The sequence below is a fragment of the Paroedura picta genome, chromosome 11, assembly GCF_049243985.1.
Source record: "Paroedura picta isolate Pp20150507F chromosome 11, Ppicta_v3.0, whole genome shotgun sequence".
NCBI lineage: Eukaryota > Metazoa > Chordata > Lepidosauria > Squamata > Gekkonidae > Paroedura > Paroedura picta.
This window is the reverse complement of record NC_135379.1, coordinates 66,039,848-66,061,027: the sequence shown is the minus strand read 5'-3', so window position 1 is coordinate 66,061,027 and position 21,180 is coordinate 66,039,848. Positions and strand designations below refer to the sequence as shown.

The following is a 21,180-nucleotide window of genomic DNA, read 5'->3' as shown; positions in this document are numbered from 1 at the left end:
GGCATCTCTTCAGAACTTCTTAAAGAATTCAAGGACTGGTGGGCTCCCTATCTAGCATCTGTTTTCACATTCATCGACTCCACTAGAGACTGGGAAATGGCCGCTGTAATCCCTTTCTTCAAAAAAGGGAAGACCCTGCCAATTATAGGCCAATTAGCTTACTAAGTGTTGTTAGCAAACTGTACACCAGACATCTGCTGGATAAATTTATCTTATGGCTGGAACAGGAAAGGATCATTGTACCCGCGCAAGCAGGGTTCAGGGAGGGCAGAGGTACTCTAGAGCACTGTCTAACAATACAACATCTGGTTGAAAAATATTCCTCCCGGAGTGTGACTTCATTATATGCAGCCTTTGTAGATTTCAAGGCGGCATTTGATTCCATCTCAAGACCCAGACTGTGGGAGAAACTGGAAGCTTCCACAATTGATAAAAGACTCAGTTTTTTGATACGCTCTCTGTACGAGCAGACCACACTCAGAGTCAGATGCAGTAGGAAAGGTCACCTAACAGAGCAGATTAAAACTCATAAAGGGGTCAGACAAGGCTGTTTATTGGCTCCTTTACTCTTTATTTTTTACATCAATGACTTAGAAAGCCACCTTGAGTCCATAGACTGTCACCCACCTAAATTAGCAGGGCAACACATTCCTGCTCTCCTTTATGCTGATGATGTGGTCTTACTGTCCAGAACCCCTGTCGGTTTGAACAGAGCCCTGGCAGGGCTGGAGAAATACAATGAGAAAGAAGCCCTGGTAATAAATGATTTAAAAACTAAGGATCATTGCCTTCGGCAATCGCCCCAGAGTTAGGACCTGGCGCTTAGCTGGAAAGAGGTTAGAACAGGTGAAGTCCTTCAAATACCTGGGAATTACTTTTCAGGCTTCAGGATCAAGGCACGAACACTGTAGACAGCTTGCGAACATAGGGGAGAGAAGTGCCCTCAATATACTCAAATTCCATCGCTCCAATGGAGCCTAATTTGTTCCAGCAGCACTCAAACTCTTCCAAGCTAAGACAATTGCTCAAATGGTGTATGGGACCTTTTTAGGGCCACCAACCTCTTGCTTTGCCCCACTTGAGCGGGTTCAAACAAAATTTCTTAGAGCGTTACTTCAGGTTCCAAACTGTGTTTCGAACTCATGGATACGCCTAGAGACAGGGTTTCCAAAATTCAAAGCGAAAGCAGTAACTTCGTCCATCTCCCTATGGTTAAAGGCACACTGGGCCACAGCTGGTTTACTTCCTTCAATCCTCTGTGACAATTTTAAATCCCAGCGGCTGTTGGCCACCGAGAGGGAAATTATAAAATTAGGCTTTTCCTCACTTTCACTACTCAGGGTACGATCAGGCGAAAATTGTAGTGAAACAAAGGATTGAGGACACAGAGCGTCAAACTGACCTTTTTCGCTCCCCTAGGTATGGTGCACCACCGTGTTCCAGATATATTCAAGCCTCTGCAGACTATCTCTCCTATTTGGAAACAAAATACTATACTATAGGAGAGCATTCACACTAGCTAGATGCTCTGCGTTACCTTCTGCCATGCTGGTGGGTCGCTTCAAGAAAACCCCATTAGCTGAAAGACTCTGCCCCTGTAATTCCGGGGAGATAGAGTCAATCGAACACGTCCTCTTAAGGTGCCCTACTTTCAGCTCTGCAAGAAATAAATTCATCCTCCCATTACTCAGGAATTCCTCCATCAGCTCAAAGAAAAAGTAAAATTCCCCCTGTGGAATAGTAGAGGCCATATTGTTAAGCAGGCTGCCACATTTTGTGCGCATGTGCTTAGCACACCGGAAAGACAACTTAAGCTTAAGTGAAGATTTTTAGAGGTATTTTACTATGCATTTTTTATAATGTACGCATCAATTATACAATTTTATATATTTTAAATTTTGTACTGATTTTGCAATTTTAAATTTTATATATATTTTAAATAAATATAAATTTTAAATAAATATATATTTTAAATTTTATATATTTTAAATTTTGTACTGATTTTGCAATTTTTTACTGTTAAATGTTTTTTCTCGCTATCTGTTTTATCTGGCCACAGTGCTGTATCAAATAAATTTGATTTGATTTGAGGATGCTGTTCCCATTGGCTGCAGAGGAGAGGACACGCAGTAATGGGTTTAAACCTCAAGTACAACGATATAGGCTAGATATCAGGAAAAAGTTTTTCACAGTTAGAGTAGTTCAGCAGTGGAATAGGCTGCCTAAGGAGGTGGTGAGCTCCCCCTCACTGGAAGTCTTCAAGCAAAGGTTGGATACACACTTTTCTTGGATGCTTTAGGATGCTTAGGGCTGATCCTGCGTTGAGCAGGGGGTTGGACTAGATGGCCTGTATGGCCCCTTCCAACTCTATGATTCTATGATTCTATATTCTCAAGGATATGTGCATTGTTTAAATGTGCTAGTTGATGTAATATACTGATACTACAATGATACTATAGAACTGTGTTTCAATTGTGGCCCCTATTGAAATGTGATACCAGCAGCTTCACAGGGCATGAGGCAGGCAGGCACATCCTAATCTTCTACCACACCTGATGCTGTATATGTATAGGGCTTAAGAGCTCTCTGGATCAGAACAATGTCATATCTAACTAACTTAGTGGGAATGAATCTCTCTCTCTCTCTCTCATGCACATACACAAAATGTACCACTGATATGCCTCTAGCACAAAACTGGCTGCTGAAAATTGAACAACTCCAGTATTGCAACTGCCATCTCACACCTGACCCCCCCCCCCCCAGTCCTTTATCCATATCAGAAAAGGAAAGGCTGTAGCCCTTTTTTCCTAGCAGGAGAGACAAGGCCTATGCGTAAATACAATCTACACAAAAAACACTTCTTATACCGGTATATCCTCTTTTAGCAGGCACAGCTTACACACAGCTAAACACACAGCCTAAAACCACTTGGAGGCAAGGAGTGATCTTTCTTTTTCAAAAGCGATACAGCTTAATTGAGAACTTAGTGCAATATACACTAATCTGGGTGTGGTTTACTTAAGATTGTCAGGAGTTGAAAATGGCATTATAAAACAGAGGAATTAAAAGCAAAATTTGTGCTAGCTGTGCTAGCAGCTGAAAAACATCAGGTGTGTTTTACCTGTGTTTCAGACACAAAAGATTTTCATTGCAATAATGCTGTATGGAGGAAAGAAACAAAAAAGCTTCAGAAAGAAACATTAACATGGAAATTCATTTCAAGAACACTGGATATAGCTACCTTGCATGTCCCTCCCAGACTTGGTGCTGGAGATTCCCCCACAAAAGTAATTGTTCTGATCTGCAAGCTTCACCATTTATGTCAAGGGCACCTCGTCTGGGTCAACCCAGAGTTTTATAGCCTCCTTAACTACCACATCCAGTGCACCTTTTGGTCCGTTTACAGATCATTTTGACTCAGTCATGGTGGTGGATGTTGAGAGAATCCTGGAATCTGTTAAGGTCACCACTTGTGTTCTTACTTCCCGTCTGTCCTGGTTACTGAAACCCCATAATTAAAGAGCAAAATAATGCTAAAGCAGGTCTGGATCAAGCACCAGAATGTTTGAACTTCTGCTTTTCTTTTCTTTTTAAACCCTTATTTCCCCTTCTACCATCTTGCTTATTGAAAACTATGGTATGTATAAAAATGCAAAGTAGTACAATTTTATAGTGCTAAATTATAACTGACTTGTCAAAGTGGCAGAATATTTTGATTTTGTAGGAAAGTAAGTATTGTATATATTTTCATTTCCCCACCTCAAAAGGGTTTTTCTATAGCTTCAAAATTTCCAGAAATTTAAAATAGCTGCCCTGAAGTAACATCTGTTTTGCAGGTTAATAAGCATGCAGTTGTCAGTGTAACATTGCAGGCAAGGAACTGTGTGATCAGGAATGGATTCAGTGGTAGCATTAAATTGAAACCTGGGACCTTGCATCCATCCCTTCTACTTGGAAGTATGGCTGATCTGATGGATACAGACTGGCCTGATGGAGTCGGACGGAGGCAGACAGGCCATCTAGCCCATGGCCATCTGGGGAGCCAGTTTGGTCACTGATGATCTGTTTTATCACTTCATCCCACTCCACATATCCACCCAGCCTTCCACAATGTGGAATGTCAGTATTTCCTCTTTGTGGATTATATTCCTGGATTATATTTTTTAATGATTGATTATATACAAACATACCAGTGGCTTACACTGAATAGCCTGTATTTACAAATGTATCCAGGTTAAAATTATACTTCTTTATTCAGCATACTCAAACTCTGCCTGACGTCTCATCTGTTTGCTTTCAGAATAAATCCATGGGCGTTCTCAGATGGCGGAGTTAACAAAGATCAGAAACAAAAAGGAGTGGGTCTCTGTTATGCTTATCAACAGCATAAGTGACTAAAGTCTCCTCATGCAGGCTATAAATAGTAAATGAAAAATACAAACTGAAGAGGATTCATCCCATCTTTCCAAAAGCCAATTTGCAAAGATGGAATGAAACCTAATCAGTGTCAGTTTTCCACACCAATTTTCCTACTATGGATAGTTAATCAACATGAGCATGGCTGCCTGAACATAGTGAAACATTAGTACCATTTTAAAGACAAACTTACTTCTGGTGGAGAAGTTCTAAATGTAGATATCAGGTATCGCATTTCACAGCACTCCCCCGTCATGCCATGCAATCTCCCTGACTCATGTGTTGGCATGCACTAAATCTCTGGCTCCTTTCATTTCTGATGCTGTAATGCCGAAACTATGACAACGATACACTATTCACAAGATCACTTGCTTAGAGATAAGCAGTGTACTACACACAACTCTGAAAACATATAGTACATTAATTAGCTAAGTTTTCTAGCAAATTAACTAACAGGTTCATTATAGGGTACTGCAGCAGAATCTCCTAATAGTTTGCATTTCTGCTATATAAATGGCCAACTACTATATAAATTTAATAATAAATAAATACTTAGAAGAATTTTGTAAGACTCTAAGTTTCCTAGAAAATTCATTGCTTCCCTCCCGCTCCAAAACTATCATTTGGCTCTCTCCACAAAATATTTTGTTAGACAAGCACTGCTACGATTCCCAGCCCTGGACGGGGTTTGGCCACTGTCAGGAATCTGGGCATGACCTCAGACTGTTTGCGATCCACGGAGCCCCAGGTTACAAATATGGCTCAACAGGTGTTCTACCACCTATGCCAGGCACGACAGCTGGTGCCCTATCTATGGACATCCAACCTAGCCACAGTGGTCCATGCATCCATCACCTCCAGACTTAAGCTGCTGCAACTCACTCTACACAGGGTTACCCTTGTCTCTGATCTGGAAGCTTCAACAGGTCCAAAATGTAGCAGCCAAACTCCTTAGTGGAACCAGGTAGAGAGGGCCTATTCAACCAGTGCTTTTCCAGCGACAATGACTCCAAGTTGAGGACCAAATGAGGTTCAAGGTATTGGTACTCACCTTCAAAGCCCTAAACGGACTGTGACCTAAGTATCTAGGAGACTGCCCATCAGAGGAGCCTGCACTGCAGCACACTGTGTCTGCTAAGGGTTCCCCGGCCCTACAGAAGTATAGCTGGCCTCAGCCAGTGCCAGAGTCTTCTTGGTCCTGGCTCCGGGCTTGTGGAATACTCTTCCAAGTGAGATCAGGACTCTGTAGGACTTGAAAAAGCTCCGCAGGGCCTGCGGGCAGAGCTGTTCTATCAGATCTATGGTGGAGGCCTATAAATCCACCAGCGGCCTCTCTACACGTTCACGGCGAATGCATATAATCGTACCTCTAATGCTGCCAACTACCATGACATGCCTAGCTCTAGTGCTTCATCCCGTCCACCACTGCAGTGACAGCTCCTGTCCCTAAAGGAAAATGTTACCAGAAGGATTTTAAACTAATTTAATATTTTACCTCTTTGTTTTGCTGTCAATTGCCCTGGGAGGGGGAGTATAAACATTAATAAATAAATAAAACATGTATGACACTGGCCAAGTTCAACTGGTTTTTAGCAAGCTGTGTGTCTTTCACACAGGACACAAAAGCACATACTGATAACATGCCAGGGAGCCACAAATATTTGCCTCTTGCTTCCAGATTCTTCTATGAAGGGAGGACTTGGACAGCTGCCCCAGGAGAATACATGCTTCTGACATTGGGAGTTCAAACATCCTCTCAAAGAAGAAATCTACAAAGTTCCCATTCATACAAGACATTAGAAATATGGCTGACTAGAGCCTGACTAAATGAGATGCTGGGAGATCTGTAGCTGGCCCTTCCCAACATTTTTTAAAATGCAAAGAACAGCAGCCAAGGGCCCTTATGCAAAGGGGACACAACACAGCGTAGAGAAGGGGTTTAACTTTTCCCCTATGGGCCTCTCAACATCTCACGTGCATCACTAAATGTATTACTAAAGGTTAACTCCATTTGGTAACGGGGTAGTAATAACTCATGCACTCTAAAAGTCTAACAAAGATGACACATGCTGAAATAAAGTGGCAAAGCTCCAGTTGGCTGTGCCTTTGGCTTATTTTAAAACAAAGACCTGTATCAATTTTCACATGCACTGTGCCATATAATACTTCACAGTACATCTGCAGTAATGCATACAATACAATACAATTCCTGTATATAATGTTCTGCCAATAATTTTGTTCATCTCTAACAAAGATACATAATAACAATAATGCTATTCAGTGCAAGTGAGCCAGTTTGGTGTAGGGGTTAGGAGTGCGGATTTCGAATCTGGCATGCCGCGCTCCCCCACATGCAACCAGCTGGGTGACCTTGGGCTTGCCACGGCACTGATAAACCTGTTCTGACCGAGCAGTGATATCAGGGCTCCCTACCTCACAGGGTATCTGTTGTGGAGAGAAGAAAAGGATTGTAAGCCACTTTGAGACTCCTCCGGGTAGAGAAAAGCAGCATATAAGCACCAATTCTTCTTCTTAATTTTTTTAAGGGCTGGATGCAGTAATTTCCCCAGTAATTTTCTGCAGACTCCTTACTAGGCTGTTCCTGAGAGTCTAGTTTTTCTTTCTCTGGGTGTGTGCGGTGGGCTGGTACATAAGGATCAGGACCTGGGATAGCTTCTCAAAAAACATGCTGTTATCGGTTAGTGCCATCGCAAAAAGAGCCCTGATGGTATTAATGTCAGAAACAATGGTAGCTTGCTTGAAAAGTTATGCTGAAAAAGTGAACAAGAAACATCTTTGTATTGATTCAAATGAGTAGCCGTGTTGGTCTGAAGTCGTTGTTAGGCATGAAGTCGTGTCCAACCCATCACGACCCCATGGACAAAGATCCTCCAGGCCTTCCTGTCCTCTACCATTCCCCAGAGTCCATTTAAGTTTGCACCTACTGCTTCAGTTACTCCATCCAGCCACCTCATTCTCTGTCTTCCCCTTCTTCTTTTGCCCTTGATCACTCCCAGCATTAGGCTCTTCTCCAAGGAGTCCTTCCTTCTCATGAGGTGGCCAAAGTATTTGAGTTTCATCTTCAGGATCTGGCCTTCTAAGGAGCAGTCAGGGCTGATCTCCTCTAGGACTGACCGGTTTGTTCGCCTTGCAGTCCAAGGGACTCGCAAGAGTCTTCTCCAGCACCAGAGTTCAAAAGCCTCAAGTCTTTGACGCTCAGCCTTCCTTATGGTCCAACTTTCGCAGCCATAAATTGCAACTGGGAAGAGCATAGCCTTTATTAAACGCACTTTTGTTGGCAGGGTGATGTCTCTGATTTTTAGGATGCTGTCTAGATTTGCCATAGCTTTCCTCCCCAGGAGAAAGTGTCTTTTAATTTCTTTGCTGCAGTCCCCATCTGCACTGATCTTGGAGCCCAGGAAAATAAAATCTGTCATTATCTCCATTTCTTTCCCATCTATTTGCCAGGAATTGAGAGGGCTGTATGCCATGATCTTTGTTTTCTTGATGTTGAGTTTCAAGCCAACTTTTGCACTCTCCTCCTTCACCCACATCAACAGGCTCTTTAATTCCTCTTCACTTTCTGCCATTAGAGTGGTATCACCTGCATATCTGAGGTTGCTGATATTTCTCCCTGTAATCTTGATCCCAATTTGTGACTCCTCTAATCCCGCCTTTCTCATGATGTGCTCCGCTTACAAGTTAAATATGCAAGACGACAGTATACAGCCTTGCCAAACTCCTTTCTCAATTTTGAACCAATCAGTGATTCCATGTTCAGTTCTCACTGTTGCTTCTTGACCTGCATATAAGTTTCTCAAGAGACAAATAAGATGCTCTGGTATTCCCATCTCTTTAAGAACTTGCCACAATTTGTTGTGCTCCACACAATCAAAGGCTTTAGCATAGTCAATGAAGCAGAAGTAGATGTTCTTCTGGAACTCCCTAGGTTTCTCCAGGATCCAGTGTATGTTGGCAATTTGATCTCTAGTTCCTCTGCCTCTTCGAAATCCTGCCTGTACTTCTGGAAGTTCTCGGTCCACATATTGCTGGAGCCTAGCTTGTAAAATTTTGAGCATAACATTGCTAGCATGAGAAATGAGCGCAATGGTGCGGTAGTTTGAACATTCTTTGGCATTGCCCTTCTTTAGGATTGGAATGTAAACTGACCTTTTTCAATCCTGTGGCCATTGTTGAGTTTTCCAAATTTGCTGGCATATTGAGTGTAGCACTTTTACTGCATCGTCTTTTAAGATTTTGAATAGTTCAACTGGAATGCTATCACCACCACTAGCTTTATTGTTGCTCAGACTTCCTAAGGCCCATTTGACTTCACATTCCAGGATGTCTGGCTCCAGGTGGTTATCAGGGATGTTAAGCTCGCTCTTGTATAGTTCTTCTGTATAATTTTGCCACCTTTTTTTTTTAATCTCTTCTGCTTCTGTGAGGTCCCTACCATTTTGGTCCCTTATCATACTCATCTTTTCATGAAATGTTCTCTTCATATCTCCAATTTTCTTGAAAAGATCTCTGGTCCTCCCCATTCTATTGTTTTCTTCTATTTGTTTGCACTGTTCATTTAAGAAGGCATTCTTAACTCTTCTAGCTTTTCTCTGGAATTCTGCATTCAATTGGGTGTATCTTTCTCTTTCTCCCTTGCCTTTCACTTCCCTCCTCTCCTTAGCTATTTGTAAAGCTTCCTCAGACAGCCATTTTGCTTTCTTGCATTTCTTTTTCTTTGGGATGGTTTTAGTTGCTACCTCTTGTACAATGTTGCGAATCTCCATCCATAGTTCTTCAGGCACTCTGTCTATCAGATCTAATTCCTTAAATCTATTTGTCACCTTTTCTGTACATTCATCGGGGATATGATTTAGTTCATACCTGAGTGGCCTAGTGCTTTTCCCTACTTTCTTCAATTTAAGCCTAAATTTTGCAACAAGAAGCTGATGATCTGAACCACAATCAGCTCCTGGTCTTGTTTTTATTGACTGGATAGAACTTCTCCATCTTTGGCTGCAGAGCACATAGTCAATCTGATTTCTATGTTGACCGTCTGGTGATGTCCATGGGTAGTGTCGTCTCTTGGGTTGTTGGAAAAGAGTGTTTGCTATGACCATTGTATTCTCTTGACAAAATTCTACCAGCCTGTGCCCTGCTTCATTTTGTACTCCAAGGCCAAACTTGCCTGTTATCCCGGTTACCTTTTGGCCTCCTACTTTAGCATTCCAATCCATGATGATAAGCACATCATTTTTGGTGTTGCTTCTAGAAGGTGTTGTAGGGCTTCATGGAACTGGTCAACTTCATCCTCTTCAGCAGCAGTGGTTGGGGCATAGACCTGGATTACTGTGATGTTGAATGGTTTGCCTTGGATTCGAACTGAGATCATTCTGTCATTTTGGGGATTGTATCCCAAGACTGCTTTTCCTACTCTCTTATTGATTACTTCCCTTCTGCGAGATTCTTGTCCACAGTAGTATATCTGATGGTCATCTGAATTAAATTCACCCATTCCTGTCCATTTGAGTTCACTGATTCCTAAAATGTCGATGTTCAGTCTTGTCATCTCTTGTTTAACCACGTCCAGCTTGCCTTGATTCATGGATCTGACGTTCCAGGTTCCTATGGAATAAAAATCTTTACAGCATCAGACTGTCTCTTCACCTCCAGTTACTTCCACAACTGAGCGTCCTTTCGGCTTTGGCCCAGCCGCTTCATTCATTCTGGCGCTACTCGTACTAGCCGTCTGCTCATCCCCAGTAGCATACTGGACACCTTCCAACCCGAGGGTCTCATCTTCCGGCATCTTATCGTTTTGCCTTTTGAACTTGTCCATTGGGTTTTCATAGCAAGATACTGGAGTGGTTTGCCATTTCCTTCTCCAGTGGATCACTTTTTGTCAGAGCTCTCAGCTATGACCTGTCCGTCTTGGGTGGCCCTGCACGGCATAGCTCACAGCTTCACTGAGCTACGCAAGCCCCCTTGCCACAACAAGGCAGCGATCCTTGAAGGGGGTTGGTCTGAAGTAGCACAATAAAATCAGAGTCCAGGGGCACCTTTAAGACCAACAAATATCTATTCAAGGCGTGAGCTTTCGTGTGCAAGCATCTTCGTCAGCCAGTTCACGCCTTGAATAAATCTTTGTTGGTCTTAAAGGTGCTCCTGGACTCTGATTTTATTGTGCGTCTTTCTGTTGTAAGCTGCTGCTGTGTGTGAAATGTCAAATCAAAGTTCTTCTTATATAGAATGTATTTTTCTATGCAAGTAAAACATTCCCAAAGATATAGTAAAAGTCAATAATACCACCCAAGGGTATGACCCTTTCATATTACATACAACCAATAAAAAAAATCTAAAATGAAGTATCTGAAATGAAATGTATGTGAAAGAAATGGAGGTAGTGACAGCTGTTATTTTCCTGGGCTCCAAGATCACTGCAGATGGGGACTGCAGCAAAGAAATTAAAAGACGCTTGCTCCTGGGGAGGAAAGCTATGGCAAATCTAGACAGCATCCTAAAAAGCAGAGACATCACCCTGCCAACAAAAGTGTGTTTAGTCAAGGCTATGGTCTTCCCAGTTGCAATGTATGGCTGTGAAAGTTGGACCATAAGGAAGGCTGAGCATCAAAGAATTGAGGCTTTTGAACTCTGGTGCTGGAGAAGACTCTTGCGAGTCCCTTGGACTGCAAGGCGAACAAATCGGTCAGTCCTAGAGGAGATCAGCCCTGCCTGCTCCTTAGAAGGCCAGATCCTGAAGATGAAACTCAAATACTTTGGCCACTTCATGAGAAGGAAGGACTCCCTGGAGAAGAGCCTAATGCTGGGAGCGATCGAGGGCAAAAGAAGAAGGGGACGACAGAGAATGAGGTGGCTGGATGGAGTCACTGAAGCAGTCGGTGCGAAATTAAATGGACTCTGAGGAATTGTAGAGGACAGGAAGGCCTGGAGGATCATTGTCCATGGGGTCGCGATGGGTCAGACACGACTTCACACCTAACAACTACAACAAAGGTCAAGACTGCTGTGCACAGAGATACTTCCTCTTAGGGTTGCCAGCTTCCATGTGAGGCTCTCTACCCCACCTCCCTCACGGGGAGTCTGCTATAGGGAGAGGAAGGGAAGAAGATTGGAAAATGCTTTGAGACACCTGAGGCCTGCTGAGTCACTGTGGCCCATACCCAGTTCTCTCAGACCTCTCACAGCTCCACATGCCTCACTGTTTGTCTATTGTGGGGAGACGAAGGGAAAAGGTGTTTGTAAACCGCTTTGAGACTCCTTTGGGTAGTAAACAACAGGGTACAAAGATCCAGTTCTTCTAAGGAGCAACCATGAAAGAAGCATGTGGACACATATCATTTTATCAACAGTGAAAAAATGGAAAACGCAACTCAGTCAACAATACATCAAACGAGAATTCAATGTCTGGAAGTTAATCAACAGGAGTGGGAGAGAGCTAGGAACGAAAAAATCAAAAGAACCTTGGAAGAATTTCCAGGGATCGGACATGACTTTGCACCTAACAACAACAACAAACTGTATCTGTTCTGCCTTTCTAGTCTAATAGATGCAAATTCTCACCTGCATCAGATAGCAAGATTAGACAATCAGTATTCAACCAGCTGGGAGAGGCGCAGGTAACACAACATTCTAGAGATCATATGTTCATAGCGAAAGTGGTTATAACCTACTGGTATTAAAGCTCAGAGGAATTGAAGGACAAGAATCCAGTGTAAGAATCCAGTGGTAGAGAGGGGAGTAGTAGAGAGAGAGCACAACTCTCCACTTGATCCTGAGGTCACCCTTTCTCTCAGTATAAGCTGCATCATAAGGTGTTTGCAAAAATAAGATGGAAGATGTCCAATGTGTGCCCCCATGAACTTCTTGGAAGAAGGCTGGGATCAACACGTAATTTATGAATGACAGAAATATACTGTTTGCTGCTGTAATTTTAATATTCAATCACCTGAACATTTCTTTAAAAGCACTGTCTTTACCAGCACCTACATGGCAAAGAAGCAGCCACTGAGCTCCCCTTGCAAGGGATTTCACAATACTGCCAGGAAGATCCAGTCTTCTGTATTCTCCCACAGTACTTGTGACACCCAATGTGAGATCTGGCTTTGCATCAGACGAGGTAATTGCCCACAGCCATGGGCCAATCGTGATCAAACAAGGACTTTAAACTGAATATGTAAGCAAGTTTGGCAGCTAATGCAAAACCCTCACAATCACTTTATCTCTCTCTCCACTTCTGTCTATCTATACTGGTGCTGGCAGGGGTTCACAGTAATTGTAGTCCATGGACATCTGGAGACCCACAGTTTGGCCACCCCTGCTCTGTGTATCATGTATGAGCATGCCTGAAATACTGCAACAAACACCTATCAATTACAATAGATTCAAGTCCTAGAGCCCTCAGGAGAGCATCATAAACCTGGCTTTGACAGACAATGGTTTCTTCATGCAAATTCTCTATTAAGATTGGCTTGTTAACTGAAAATCCAGTTTCAGCTGAAGCGTTACCATGAGACAGGACAAGACACATCTTGAGGGCCATTCCGCACAGCGTTAATGTTGCTGAAGTGTTACCATTGTGTAACGCTATTTATTTTTCATTATTCACAACGTTGTACACAATCTGCAACACTCCTGCAAAAATCTCTTAGTTGTAGCGCTTTTCGGGGAATCCACAAAATCCACAAAAGTGGATTCCCCCTTAAAAAAACCCCCACTAGACTCTTGAGAACAATATGCAACACATCCGAAAAAGACATGTGTGTTCTCAGTATAGCGGTAGCAAGCATGTCTCTCCCTAAGCTCTCGCACCCGAGCTTCCAGTGTTGCAATTGCCATTTCCCCCCCCCTTAAACCGGCAAAAGCAATTAATAAGCGATGCTTCTTTGGCTGAAATCCCTCCACAAGCAATTGTCTGTAAAGTTTCCAAGCACAATACAGCTCCCCGTTTGACACTGCCCATAATTTCGGCCAGAAATACCACGGGGGGAGGGGGAGAGGATATTTTTTTTACTTTAAGAGCGTGTAAATGATTAAGCGCCAGCTCCTACGCCAGCAAAAAAGGTCTTTCTGATACATTGAACGAATGAATATGTGTTGCTACTGGTGTTTCTGGGTTTTCAAAAACAGTTTTTAAAGGGAAGCATGAACACAACAGTTAATTGGCTGTTCTGTTTGATTGATGGCCAGGGGCTGGAGGAAACGAGGAAAAATATTGTCTCCTTTGTTGCGATTTCGACGAGACCAGAAACTTGTGCTTTACGAGAACCGCCCTAGTGGGAGAGCCTTTTTTCGATAGAAACAGCTGTGTGCTGCTTTTGATTGCAGCGCTTTTCAATAGTGCTCAGATTTAGCAGCATTGCCCATTGTGCGGAATGGCCCTCAGGGCATTTTCCCAAAGGACAATTTCCCAAAGGTCTGAAAAAAGCTTGTTGGCCATCCAATCAAAACTCCATCCTAATACGTGTCCACTCCAACTTCATCATGTTGTTCTACAACACATTCTCAAAACTGAGTCTTGAATTCATTGTGCGTAGCAGCGGTTTAAGTAGTGTATTATTGTTTTGATTTTTCAGCTGTTGTGTCATTGATTCAATTTATTGCCTGTAGAAGTTCTAATACAGTCCCTATTCTGGTGATTCCAAAATTTGGTTTGTGTATAATGGCAGTAAGGCCTAATGTTAATAAACCACAAACCGTCTTCAAAAGACGTCTCTCAAGTAACTCATCAACACCTGCTCCTATCACATTTGACATTCTAGGGAAAACTCAGCCACTTGATGCTCACTTAGTTTAGTGTTTTTTAAAGAGCTTCTTCGTTGCAAAGCCAATTTCAACCTTGCTTCTGTCAAGCAAGTTCTCAGACAATTTCATGTCAACTGTTAACAGTGACGAACCAGATTAAAATTGTTGCAGCTTTTCTGATTTTATGCAGTGAATCATTAGTTTCCCAATTAGTTCATGAAGTTCTTCATGCACAAAAGGGTAGAAATAGTTTTTGGCTTGCAATCTCCAGCAATTGTTTTCATGAATGTCTACACTTTGTTAGTGGATCTTGCATTGCAGATTTTATGTAGCTTGTCAGAGAGCTTTTATTCATTGTTCATTATGACAATGCCAAGAAGTATGTGTAAGAAGGAATGGCTCCAACCACCTAGTGGAGGTAAATTGGGGGGGGGGGGGAATGTATGCTTCCATAGCAGTGTATGATGCCCACCTAACGAGGGAATATTTGAACAGATAGTACATGTTACACAATTAATAGATAATTTCACTGCATGCAATTATGTTTTAAGAGACCCATGTACAATATGAAGGCTCTATGTTCCAAGATCAATCAATTCATTTTCTTCTCATTTCCAGTCAGGGTTGGTTTTCATTTCTTCTTTCACCTTTTTCAGAAAAATGCAGCTTACATTTGGCCCATCCGTAGATACCTGTAGTAATGTTACAACTGGTAAAGAAGTCATGCCTTCTTTAAACTCCTGAGGAAGGTCTTCAGCAATAGCAGCCTGAAGAAAAATACTGGTCAGATCCTGTGTGGAAATTTTTGGGCAGTGTTCATCCCTAAAACAAATCCTAAATCCATCCGATCCTTTTGAATCCCCTTATTCAAATCTTCATCAAAACAGGTAACAAATGTCTGACATGGTTTTAGTAGGTCGAAGAAGTATGGTGTCAAACCAAAAGCTACAATATAGATAATATATTGTTTTTACAAGATGAAACTGATGGGCTATTCAGCCATCCGAGAACATTTGTTTGCATAACTCATTGATGTTATTCCAAGAGTTAAATGACATCTTCATTACTAGCTGTAAAGTCCATAGTCTTTAATTCCATAGGCAGCCACACTGGTTTGGGCAGCAGGGAGCTCTTAGCATTTTTCATCATCACCCTGAACAAGTTTTCCAGTGCTTCTCTCTTCCTCCTCTGTTTTTACTACCTGAACTTGTACTTGGGTTTTAAACCAAACACATTGCAATGGATTGCTGACTTTATTTAATTTTCAGGTTCTTCTGCTGTGATGGTCCTTGTGCATGAGACTGCACATCAATAATTCCCATATTACTTGAACATCATAGAAAACTAGCTTGATATTTTTCTTCTGTGGGTTATTTTTGTCATCTTTTTTATAGAAAGTAAACACATAAGGTTTGTTTCATTACAAAAATATTGCACTTTCCTTTGTGTAGAAGTAGAGAAGAGAGGTCACTGTGCTAAACAGAAATTCTATAATATAATTTCTATGTACTGTTTCAGAAAATTAACATTTTAGAATAGTTTTTCTTTAGTTACATAATTCTGCATTATAAGGCAAGAATGGCAGCTCAACTCCCCCCCCTCCCTCCCACTACTAGCGGGTGGAGAGGAGGTCCTGATGATGTTTTGCTTCGGGTCCAGAACCCGAGTCCCCGGGGGAGGCATAGATCTATTATCAGCCCCGGCCTCAACCATAAACCTGGCGGAAGAGCTCCGTCTTGCAGGCCCTGCGGAACGTTGAAAGATCTCGGGAGCTCATTCCACCAGGTCGGGGCCAGGACCGAAAAGGCCCTGGCCCTGGTCGAGGCCAGGCATGCTTCCCTAGGGCTGGGAACGACCAACAGGTTTTCACCCGCAGAGCGCAAGGCCCTGTGAGGGGCATAGGGCGATAGGCGGTCCCTCAGGTATGTGGGTCCCAACTCGCATAAAGCCTTGAAGGTTAGAACCAGAACCTTGAACCGGATCCGGGCAGCAATTGGCAACCAGTGCAGCTGCCTCAGCACTGGCTGGATGTGGGCCCTCCAAGATGTGCCAGTGAGGACCCTAGCAGCTGCATTTTGCACTAGCTGAAGTTTCCGGATCAAGGACAAGGGAAGGCCCGCGTAGAGCAAGTTACAGAAATCTATTCTGGAGGTGACCGTTGCATGGATCACTGTGGCTAAGTGTTCGGGGGACAGGTAGGGCGCTAATAGTCGGGCCTGGCAAAGGTGGAAAAACGCCTGGCCCGCTACTTTTTTGACCTGCGCCTCCAAAGTCAGGGAGGCATCAATGGCCACACCCAAGTTCCTGGCCTGGGACGTGATGGTGAGTTGCGTCCCTGCCAGGGTGGGTAAGCGCGCTTCCTGCTCCCGCCCCCTACGTCCCAGCCACAGGACCTCCGTCTTGGAGGGGTTGAGTTTCAGGCGACTCTGCTCGAACCATTCTGTCACTGCTTCCAAATGATTCCCACCCCGCCATCTTGTCCCATTTTGAAAGCTACCATCCAACATCAAAGTCCTTCCAAAAAGCAAATTTAAAAAATTGTCAAATGACTTTACAGCATAACCACTTCTAATTGTTTGTGAGGGCATACTGCTATTATCTTGCCACTGATGACTTATGCAAATCTGTATGGAGAGATGCATATTCTATAAGGCCCGACATTAGCTACAACTATTACGAACAGCTATTTTAATGTGATATCACTACACAGAAGAGAGCTTACAATTCAGCCCATCAACAATCACACTATCATTTCTTCCTTCTAGCGCGGCTGGCGATTGGCCACTGGCCCCAGACCTGACCCAACCCACCCAATCCCCGCCGTGCGCCGCGTTCTCCCCACTGCCGCCATTCGCCGCCAGCCCGCCAACATGCCAGGTTGTCAGCAGACCTCGTAAGGGGGGGGGGGGCTTTGCTGCCGGGAAAGAAGCAGGGCCGGTGCCTGAGCTCAGAGAACCGGCAACCGCGCTGCCCAGCTGCCTGGGAATGGCTGCAGCCCGGGGGGGGGGGGCCCTAGAGCCCGCTGTATTTTAACCTAAAGTCTTTTCACAAAGACAATAGTGTGGCTGCCCTAGATTCCACTCATTAAATACTGTTCAAGAGACTGAAAGCAAAGCCAATTCTCTTTTTTGGCTGTACTTTAATTTCTTGGACCTATTCTGCACACCATAGGTAATACACTTTCAATGTACTTTAGGACTAGATTTTCCTGTTCCGCACAGCAAAATCCAGCTGTCAAAGCACAATGAAAGTGCATTATCCTCTGTGTGCGGAACATGAAGATTAACTGCTATTATCAAGCAATCTTGTAAACATATCACCCACTCTGAAAAAAAGTCTTCCTTTTCCTCTCCACCCTCTGCCTGCACTTTAAAGTAATAACAATTCCCACTTTACTAATCCAGAACTGCCACCCTTCCTTCAATGCCTTTAACATTAGAATCTTCTGGACTCCAGAAGCAACCGGACCACTCTGTCCAAAGTAGGAATGAAGACAGAGTTGCCAGCTGGGTTTGAAGAGGGACCTCAATGGGATACAAGACCACAAAGTCCCCCCTCCAAAGTATCCCTTTTCTGCAGGGGAAGTACGATTGGTCGATGTGTAGGTCTGAAGCAATAGAAAAAAGTGTGAGTCCAGTCATACCTTTAAAACCAACAATGTTTAATTCTGGGTATGTTTTTTTCCTGGCTCCTCCCCACATTGTCACCCGCTGAGGCGGCACAAAAGCGTATACCCATAAGGCAAACCTGTGGGGCTGAACGGTGCCCCTGAACTCAAACTTTTTTCTGTTGCTTCAGGCCAACAAGGATATCCACCTTAATCCAACAACTGGACACCAGCTGTAATTCCGGATCTCCAGCCACCACCTGGAGACCAGTAGAAGAAAAAAGTCTCAAGCTGGTAATGGCAAAGGGATTTAATGTTCAAAACGGATTCCCAGGTATAGTCTACTTTCGATATCTTCATCAGTGAATTCTCAATATTATACTAGCTCAGTCTCCTCTAATAATGTTTTAATGATTGTTGGAAATAGCTCAGTCTCTTATAGTGTCTTGGGTATATAGTTCAATCCCAAACTGGTCACATAATATCCAAATTTGTCACTGCTATAGAGGAATTACACGTAGTGATGTTAATATTAGAAGACCCCTACAAATTTTGAACATCAAATCACTTCACCATCGCCAGCTTGAGACTTTTTTTTCTTCTACGAAATCACAGCTGATGGGAGACTGGCAAACCCTAACAGAAGAGCTCTGGTAGGTCAGCCAGCTTTTAAACAGCACTATGAGCCCTGCTTGAAAGCGCTTCACCAGTTACACCCCTGCCTGTTATACAACTGTCAAAAGGTGCCATATCCATAAAAAAAAAAAAAGTAGCAGCCTTATTAGGGGGGACGACTAAAAAGTACAGGGAGGCATGGCTTTCAAGTCCAGTCTTTCAAGTCCTTTCTTTCCCCCGAGGACTACACAAATCTGAGCCTGCTCAGCTGCCACCAGCCAGCCCGCCCGCCCGCCCGCCCACCCCTCCTCCAGACCGGTTTCTGCCTGTTCCTCTCCTCCAGGCTGTCGCTCCAGGCCCCGCCTCGGCCTCCCTCTTGACAGGAGAGGCAAAGTGCCCTTCCCTTCCCTCTCGCACAGCTGCCTGCCGGGCTCTGGCACCTCCCGGCCTTGTCAACAGCTGAAGAGGTTGCCGGGATTTGGGGGGCTCAGAGCAAAGTGCTGAGGGAAAATGTGGGGGGTGCACAAGGGAGAAGTGGTGCCCCCTGCACGGGTCTCCCCGTGAACACCTCATGCCACCCACATACTCCGAGCATTGGAGGGCGGATTTTACTATTATCAACGTGCAGAAGGTGGGCCCAGAGGCACCCTGAAGACCGGCCGTGAGCTTCCGTGGGCAGGTGTCCTTCCTCAGGCCACAGACAAGAGCCACAAGAGTCCAAAGAGAAGGAGATACTAAATGAGCAGTCTCTCCAGGGGCGGTCAACCTGCGGCCCTCCAGAGGTCCGTGGACTACCATTCCCAGGAGCCCCTGCCAGCATTCGCTCATGGGAATGGTAGTCCACGGACCTCTGGAGGGCGGCAGTCTGACCCCCCCCGGCCTCTCCTTGGATGCTTCCCATTCCGGGAAGGGAAGGGAGCCTGCCCGCCAAGCTGACCCGGGCTCCCGTTTTGCGGCGCTGCCTCAGACCTTCCCAGCTACCCTTCTTCGCTTTCAGATTCCGCCTCCTGACGCTGCCGCGGAAGCCGCCGTTGCCCGAGGCTGAGAGGGGCAGCGGGCCCATCGGGAGCCGACTCGGGGGAGGGGCTCGGGGGGGAGGGGCGGAGAGTGGGCGGGGCCGGCCCAGGCGGGGCCCAATCGGAAGGCTAACGCGCCTCCCGCCCAAGGGCCCCATCGGCTCCTCCCCCCCTCCGGCGAGTTCCAGCCCGCCCCTCCCCTCGCGGAGCGCCAGCCGCGCGCCTGTCAACGGGGGCTCCGGGGGGGGGGCGGGGGGGCGGCCTCGGAAACCGATCGTGGCCAGGAAGGCTCCTCGCCGCCTGTCAGGGGGGGGGCGGGGGGGGGGCGGGGGAAAGGCGCTCGCGTTGGCTGATCCGGGCGCCGGCAGAGGAGGAGCCCCCCCCCCCGCCCCGAGAAGCGCGCCAGGCGGCCGACCCCTGCAGGGCACCGCGACCGCCCCCCCGCCCTCCCTCCCTCCCGCCCGCCTGCCTGCCGGGGCTCACCCGCTGCGGGGGCTGCGATCCGCGCGCGGCCCGAGCCTCGTCGCCTCCTCCATGGGACTGCCGGCGGCTCCGGTGCGGGCGGGCGGTCGAGGGGGCGGGCCTCGTGCTTCAGGCGGCGGCGGACGGGCGGGCATTGCGCGCCATGCTGGGGCCGGGCGGCGTGTCGTCCTCCTCCGGGCAGGGCGAGCTCAGCGCGGGCGGCAACCCCCGGACGGCCCCTGCAGGGGGGAGGGAGGGAGGGCGGGAGGGACGCGATGAAATATTCATGCCGCCGCCGGCATCCGCTTTCCGAAACCGCGCGGGGGGCTCCGCGGGGGGGAGGAGCCGGCAGCGGCCGGCCCCAGGGTTGCCAGCCTCCCGGCGGTACGGGCACTCTGCGCGGCCCCCCGCCCCCGCCTGCAGTTGGCAGCCCTCCCGGACGGCGCTGCCCGGGCAAGGTCAGTGCCGGGGGAGGACGCGCGTGGGGCGCAACGTGTTCCTGAACATGGGCAGAGTGCTCCGAAAACCGCGGCCTCACAGACACGCCTAATTCCCGCCTGCATTCCGGACTGCGGTTGGAGAATTGGGCTGCCTGGTCCCCCGGGGGGGGGGGTACGGTTGCCAGCTCTACAGTTGGGAAAATGTGGTTTGCCGGTGGCACTGCCTGGAGGTGAGCTGCAATTCCGGGAGATCCCCCGGGCCCACCTGGAGGTGGCATCCCGCATTCAGCGCGGCCGAGCAAAGCGGGCCAGGGACTCTACTCGGGACGCCGACGCTCCACAACCAGCCTTGTCCGCGGCTAGCAGGCCGGCCCGGCATCGGGGGGAGAGGAAGGCGCTTCCGTGGGGTGGCCGGCCGAGCTAGAGGGAAACGCGCGTGGCCCCTCAGGCACCCCTCGGCTTAGGCGTTGGAGGGGGGGAGTCCCTGGAGCCGGCCACCGCCACCCTCTTCACTTGCCCTACGGAGCTGTCCGCCTTCAGACAGGCCGTTTGGGCCGGTTCTCCCGGCTGCCGTGAGGGCAAGAGAGTCTTTTCTGGGCACGCAGAGACTGAGCTGCGGCTGCTGCTGCTCTACCAGCCAAGAGCTCCGTCTCCCAGTTTGCATCACACGTTCTCAGTCGTTGGCTCTGCCCGGGCCACTCTCCACCAGGTCGGATTCACGGGCGCCTTTGAAGTTGTCTCCCGGACACGCAAACTTGGTAAACACCTTAGGCCAGGTCTGAACCCAACACACTCGTACCCCACTCAGCAATGCTTCCAGGGAGGAAGAAGTGGCCCTTTCATTCAAAGGGGACCTTCTCAG

The 21,180-nt window shown here is 46.4% G+C and overlaps 1 protein-coding gene across 9 annotated transcripts in view; it reads right to left on the bottom strand.

Annotated features, from left to right (window-relative positions):
• The window catches only part of COBL (cordon-bleu WH2 repeat protein), a 204,956-nt gene extending 184,804 nt beyond the window's left edge, over nt 1-20,152 (bottom strand). For 2 of the 9 annotated variants that reach the window (XM_077304157.1, XM_077304152.1), the window contains exon 1: nt 19,900-20,152. In XM_077304157.1, the coding sequence (XP_077160272.1) occupies nt 19,900-20,033 (134 nt within the window). In that variant the 5' untranslated portion in view covers nt 20,034-20,152. Of the gene's footprint in view, nt 1-19,369; nt 19,392-19,899 lie in introns of those variants that run through there. The other 7 variants (XM_077304151.1, XM_077304149.1, XM_077304148.1 and 4 more) reach the window with 5 other exon arrangements.
• Nucleotides 20,153-21,180: the final 1,028 nt, after the last annotated feature.